Source organism: Lactuca saligna, chromosome 3 (genome assembly GCF_052625555.1).
Source record: "Lactuca saligna cultivar CGN05327 chromosome 3, ASM5262555v1, whole genome shotgun sequence".
NCBI classification, from domain to species: domain Eukaryota; kingdom Viridiplantae; phylum Streptophyta; class Magnoliopsida; order Asterales; family Asteraceae; genus Lactuca; species Lactuca saligna.
In genome coordinates, this window is record NC_136419.1 from 80,755,183 (window position 1) to 80,762,011 (window position 6,829).

Here is a 6,829-nt window from a genome sequence, read left to right on the forward strand (position 1 = left end):
GCCATGAGTCGAGTATCAGATTGGATATGGGTGGTTCCAATGTTGCTGTTGAATCAGACTCTTGAGTTTAAGTGGGCCCTAGTTGTGTAAAGGATAGATGAGTTGAGATTTTAGATTCCTGATGGATTTCATGTTGAGTGGTTGTGGTTGGCATCTGATGTTGCAGACCTGGGAAGGTCAGTTCGTATGGGTTGAGTAGGACCGCAACACGCATCGAGTTAGTGGGTGTTAGACGACAGAGGTCAGGAGTATCATGTGACTTCAGAGCGGTTGTAATAGTTGCTTGGAGTTAAGCGAACTTAATAGTTGCACGTGTCATATGGTTGGTTGAGAAAACTTTGTTGGATTGAATGACTGGGGTTATGCTCGAGCTTGGAGCTAGGTCATTCAAGTTGTAAGGCATGTAGGGGATGATAAGGAAAGATTTCGAGGGCGAAATCTAATTTAAGTGGGGGAGAGTTGTAACATTCCGTTTATTGAGTAAATAAGTAGAAAATATTTATAAATGTATAATAATCCTAGAATAAATAATATTTAGCAGGGTGTTGGCGTTGGGGAGCTAATTGATATAATTTTTGGAGCTTAGGATTAAAAGAGTAAGTTATGGATTTAAATTGTGAAGGGTTTCGGAAGTCAGGGTGTGGATGGTAAGTTTTGGACCTGATTTGAAAGGAGTCTATAGAATCAGGGGTTAAAGGGTAACTTTTGGAATTGCATTGAAAATAATTTAGTGGGGAGGGACTAAAAGTGTTTAATTTGCATCATAGTTTGGGAGGAACACGGGTTAATCCCGTATGCTTGTTTTCCTTTTGTTAGGATGAGATTAGGAACCCTAGTGCTACACTATTGCATATCGGCCGCCACCATGCCTTTGAAGCACCTTCAGCCGTCGCGAGTAAGTCCTTAGCCGCCACCCATCGTCTCCATCGCTATTCCAATCAGGCAATGTGCCGCCTGCTGTCACCATTGTGGGCCGCCTCATACTGCTGCCGAGAACGGGACGTGAAGCCAGAGGGAAACCGATGAGGGTCGTGATGCACGACGTGTACACCGTGCGTGAACCAGGAGCCATTGTAATTGCTCATTAAGTCCAACTACAATCTGTTTCCTCTTCCTTTCCCCATTTGTTGTGTATATGGCGTTTTGACCGCCGACGGTGGTCGCTGGTGGCTAAGGGTCGCCGTTGCTATGCCATTAATTGTCGTCTTCCACCTGTGAGGCTGATTTGGTTATGTTTGTGTGCTCAAATCGCATCTGTGAGCGTGTTTATGGGTTTGCACAGTTAAAAATCAAAGAGACCGTCACCACCACCACTTCAAGGTGGTGGCTGCCACCCATTTCATTTTTCTGCTACCATTGGCCACCACCAGTCACCGTGGGTGGTGGCTGTGGGTGTGTGTATTCTATATGGGAGGTTATTTATGCACTTTTTGGACAGGAACCATCACCACCACCATTAGAAATGGTGGTTGCCGCCAGCCCGCCGCCATGAGCCGCCATGACCACCACTACCCGGGGTGGTAATGGGTGGTGCTTGGCATAGTGAACCCTAAGTGGCCCAAATTCTTGATCTGGGCTTGATGGATGGCTATTGGGCTAAAAACCCTAATTTTAGGCTTGTTGGATTGGGCCTATTGGGACCCGCATTTGGACTAGTGACTGAAGATATAACTCATGACAATTATGTTATATGATCTCTTAGTGGAATGATGGGATTAATGGGTTAAGCCCTTAATGGGTCAAGTGAGAAACACTTAACCCTAATCGTCATTTTATGTGAAAACCCTAATTTTTCTTGGGCCTATTGGGGTTGGTGTTTGGGCCATTGATGGGCCATCCAAGAGCAGTCATGTGAACCAGAATATTTAGATGGGCTTTAGGGTAAGGCCCATATGAGGGTTTGGGCCCAATTTGGAAAATTAGTCCATGATTGGGCCTTGGTGGGCCTAATGGACGTGAGATATTATGGACTGTATTGGTGGACTATATTTAGACCTAATAATGTTAAGGTTGTTCTTAGAACCTAATGGGGTTATTTGTGGGTTTGACTTAGTGATAAAAGTCAGAGTATAGCAGCAGCATGTATAGGATCGGTTCGCCATTCGAGGTGAGTCTTCTCACTATACTTATCTGTGTTGTAATTTTTGTGTGACCGGAGGGTCTTATTCTTGTTGATGAACAGAGGGTCTTATTTGCACTATTGACCAGAGGGTCTTAGTATATTATTGACCAGAGGGTCTCAGTACATACAGACTGGAGGGTCTTAGTACACTATCGACCGGAGGGTCTTATTTGTTTATTACGTGTTATGTGTTATCATGCATACCGTCTTTGTGACTTATGTTGTTATGGTAATATGTGTATATATTGATCTTATGTGTTTATTTGAGTACTGCGATGTCCTGCATTATGTGCATGTGAATTTTGTTGTGTATTTATTATGAGCTTATAGAGTTAGGACTGGAGGGTCCAAAGAGTTAGGACTGGAGGGTCCATTAGAGTTGGGGGACTAGAGGGTCCCACTGAGACACATTGACCGGAGGGTCTTATAGAGTTATAGCCTCGAGTGACTAATGTGTATTTGTGGTATTTTGGGGAACTCACTAAGCTTTGTGCTTACCGTGTTATGTGTTATGTGTTTCAGGTACTTCTCAGGATCATGGGAAGGCGATGGCTTGATTGTACACACGAGATAAAGAGTTATCTTTTTTTTTTTTTTAGGATCCTGGATTATTAATCAAACAATTATGGAACTGTGTTTTGTTAAATTTATAATTGGGATTTTTGTGAACTGCGTTATGAGAATTTTGTAATTTAGAAATGAAAAATTTGTTCGAAAATTTACGGTGTTACAAGTAAGGTGTTGACCCTTTCTTTAAGAGGTCACGAGTTTGATTCTCAACCAACTCGTTACTTCCAGTGTGCCTTTAGTTTTATTGTAAACATATCAAGCCTAACGTGGTGCCACGTCAGCCGAACTAACCCTCTTAACACATAGGGCGCCCCACCTATGTAGGGGACCAACATGTAATCTACTCGACATGCAAAAATGATAAAAATGAAACAACGGTAAAAACATCAAACTCATCCTAGCTTGGCGGGTAAGGTCATGGGCGGAGCCACATAAGAGTTAGGGTGGCCCTAGGTCCACCCTCAAATTCTCAATTTTCTTTCTTTAATATTATTAATTTGTTAATATATATATATATATATATATATATATATATATATATATATATATATATATATATATATATATATAATTTTATGCAAATATTAACATGGAAGTTCTTTAGATCAATTGGTAAAGGTCTTCTGCCACCTTCAAGGTACTTAGATTCGATCCCATTAGTCTACAAACTTTTAAACATGCCAATGTATTTAATTCCGCTTTATTTACATCATAACTACAAGTTTCTGTTTTAGCCATTTATTTATACTCTCATTTTTACAATTTAACCCATCTTCTAATTCTTTAACAAATCAGCTTTAGAAATTTATATATTCGGCCCTCAAATTTTATAAAATTTTATTTTTCGTATTTTAATTAATTTAGTTACTTTTTAAGTTTTCTCATATTTTGCTTATATAAAAAAAAGTTGTATTTAGAGGGGCTAAATTTTAGTTTTCGTACAAGCCTTCAGAATCAACACACTCTCTCTCTCTCTCTCTCTATATATATATATATATATATATATATATATATATATATATATATATATATATATATGTATATATATGTATATATATGTATGTATATATGTATGTATGTATGTGTGTGCGTGCGCACGCTCACTTTCTAACTAATTTAGGAGGAATACCCTAAAAAAAATTATGGCTTCACCCTTGGGTAAGGTGTTGACCCTTTCTTTAAGAGGTCACGAGTTTGATTCTCAACCAGCTCGTTACTTCCATTGTGCCTTCAGTTTTATTGTAAACAAATCAAACCTGACGTGGTGCCACGTCAGCCGAACTAACCCTCTTAACACATAGGGCGCCGCACCTATGCAGGGACCAACATGTAATCTACTCGACATGCAAAAATGATAAAAATGAAATAAAAAATTGTAAACCTCCATTTTTTTTTGAATGATGGATTTATTAACAAAATAAAATGACGCTAGAATGAAAACATAATATAAAGAGCAATCATTACATCAAACAAGCAACAACCATAATTTAAATCTATACTTAATCCTGATGAACAAAATTAATTAAATATCATTAGCCGCCTTAAAATAAGAATATCTTCTCCAACTCTACTAAACCTAAAAATGCCATAAAAGATTCTTTAAAGAAGAGAAAGGTATAAATGGTGGCGAGAGTTTTAGAAGCGGCAGACAAGTGTGAAAGTGGCGAGGCTTGTAGATGCTGAAAAGCACAGAAACGATGCGCGTGGATTACACGTGAAAGTTGTCAGGGTGGGGGTCGAATCGCCACACAAGGAGTGGCCCACATGGTTTAATCTCCTGGTTTTCGGGAAAAGTAATGAGTCAGCAACAAACACAAAAAGAAATGTCCGGTTTCTGGTATTTGGAGAAAACTAGGACATGTCTGTGGGCGGAAAGAAAAGTAACAAATACCATGGGCCATATACCACATCGAAATGTCGCTTACTATCTGATTCTTATCCCAATATCCAAGAAATCTAATCTAATCTTAATTAATAATTAAATAAAAATTTAACTACAACTTGTTTTTTAGGATTCAAATCAATGGTTTTTCCGATTCATTGAACTTTAACTAATTTACTAAACACCAAGTTTCATTTTATAATTTATATACGGGTAACATATATAAATTAATAACCTTTATGATTTAAGTATTATATTTCAGTTTATTATCAAAATACCAGCTTTGACATAAATTAAAAGCTATTATTTTAGTAATTTTTTTTTATTTAAATACTATATTTTGTTATCATAAACTTGTGACAACTCTTTCTATGGCAAACTATAAAATACCAAAATATAATATATTGTTTTATGTAATTTGCACTTTATACATCGAAATCTTAAGTAATATAACCTTTCTTTTGCCAAAAAAATTATATATAAAATTCAACCAAAAAAAAAAAAAACTTGATCTGAAGCGTCAAAACTAATGTACCAAGTCACTAGATACAATGATACATACAATCCGGTTACACTGGATAACCTAATCCCAGTTCCATCCTATAAACTGTGTCGCCGGAGTTATCAGAATCTTCCGCCGCTTTTCCCAAACTTTCAGGACTTCGACTCCTCTCAAAGCCAAGAGTCAGCTCCAGTTCAATCTCATCCTTCTTATCCTGCATCGTCGGAGCAGCGGCGGAACCCTCGGCTGTTTCTACAGACACCAAGCTTTCCTCCGCCGTCTCGTGGCTCTCACCTTCCACCACATGCGCCGCTTCAGATTGGTGGCTCAGGGTAGACTCATGGCTAGACGACCTGTTGTTAACTTCATCGTGACCTGATTCTTCATGATCACTTGACCCAACACAAACTCGATTACTTTTTGCTTTTCCTTTCGATCCTGATCTCTTGAAACGACATCGTGTCCTGATCCGGTGAAGCTCGTTGGATCCACCGGAGTTCTCGTCCTTCGATATGTGACGAATGTCGTACGCCTTCAACGGCGGACCGTTGTTCGGCTCCTCCGTGTCGGAAGATATCTGTACGATCGGAGACCCTTTTAAAACCGCTTCCACCGCATCTTGACAAAGCTGCCACCTTCCAGACCATAACAACCCGACAGAGCCATATATCGGGTTCACGATCCGACCACAAGCCTCGTATAGAAGTGACCTGAATATCGCTGTAATACACAAAGAAATTTCATCAAACTCTCGATCTCAATGTTTGTAGTATGGAGATTTGGAAATCAAGAAAAACGAAGTACTCACCAGGACGGAGGTGTTCAGGGCCGGCGTTGATGAGGTTCATGAGTCCGGCGCGGCCGTAGAACTTTGCTAAAAACACGGTGGCGTTTCCTTGTGATTCTGGATCTTTAATCCACTGTAAACAAGGTCTAATGCTACAGTCGTCACTACATCCCTTTCGAAGCACCCGGCATCCATTGCAACTCATTCTCATTGTTGCAGGTTTTTAGAGAGAGAAGGTTGAAGAAAGATAGAGAGAGAGGGAGAGATGAAGAAGAGGGTTGAAAGTTAGATATGTGGAGGTGGTGGTGGTGGGTGGGTGTATATATATATGTGCAAAAATGGCCGCTGGATTTCTGGGAGGCCGCAGTTGTTTCCAAAAAACTGGTATTGTTTAAGTTAACAACCGGTTTTCCACATTCATGAACATAAAAAATGTATTGCTGTGGAAATGGAATGATCTTTTTCTTTGTAACATTCAAATGTCAAAACAAATGCCCGTACAAACCCACTTGTGTTTAATAACAAAAGCAACACAATTGTAACCACTTTCAATGGCGGCGCGTAAGATCACTCCCTAGCTACTAATGTAACCCCTACTTTGTGGTGACTTGTTTGTTGAGAGCATGTCCAAATTTTAAACCTTTAAAGCTTTAACATTATTTTTAATATTAAATTTATAATTATAGTTAATAATGTAATCACTAAATACTATCCATCTATAGTATACCTAATGGTAAATTAATGTTTAAGGATATTCTATTTAATTCAATTTTTATAATGTATTAGGGTTGATAAATAGTATAATATTGTATTGACCAAATTGCAAAAATTGTCTCGTGATACGATTTTTTTTAGGTTTAGTTAAAACTTCGATTTTTTTGGCAATATAGTCTTTTTGAGCTACTTTCATTGCGAATATGGTCAATAGATAAACTAAAATGACATTAATACCCTTGGTTATTTATT

At 38.5% G+C, this 6,829-nt stretch overlaps 1 protein-coding gene across 1 annotated transcript; it reads right to left on the minus strand.

Annotated features, from left to right (window-relative positions):
- Positions 1–4,961: 4,961 nt before the first annotated feature.
- Positions 4,962–6,295, minus strand: LOC145036940 (LOB domain-containing protein 41-like). Its single transcript, XM_078985469.1, has 2 exons — positions 5,885–6,295; positions 4,962–5,796 (listed from the first exon to the last, which is right to left on the minus strand). Exons 1-2 carry the CDS (start codon positions 6,072–6,074, stop codon positions 5,144–5,146), a joined length of 843 nt encoding a protein of 280 aa, XP_078841595.1. The 5' UTR covers positions 6,075–6,295; the 3' UTR covers positions 4,962–5,143.
- Positions 6,296–6,829: the final 534 nt, after the last annotated feature.

Coding starts and splice junctions, on each gene's coding strand:
- LOC145036940 (XM_078985469.1), bottom strand. CDS start 6,074: ATGAGAATGAGTTGCAATGGATGCCGGGTGCTTCGAAAGGGATGTAGT. Junction 5,797..5,884: donor CCCTGAACACCTCCGTCCTG/GTGAGTACTTCG, acceptor TGTGTATTACAG/CGATATTCAGGTCACTTCTA.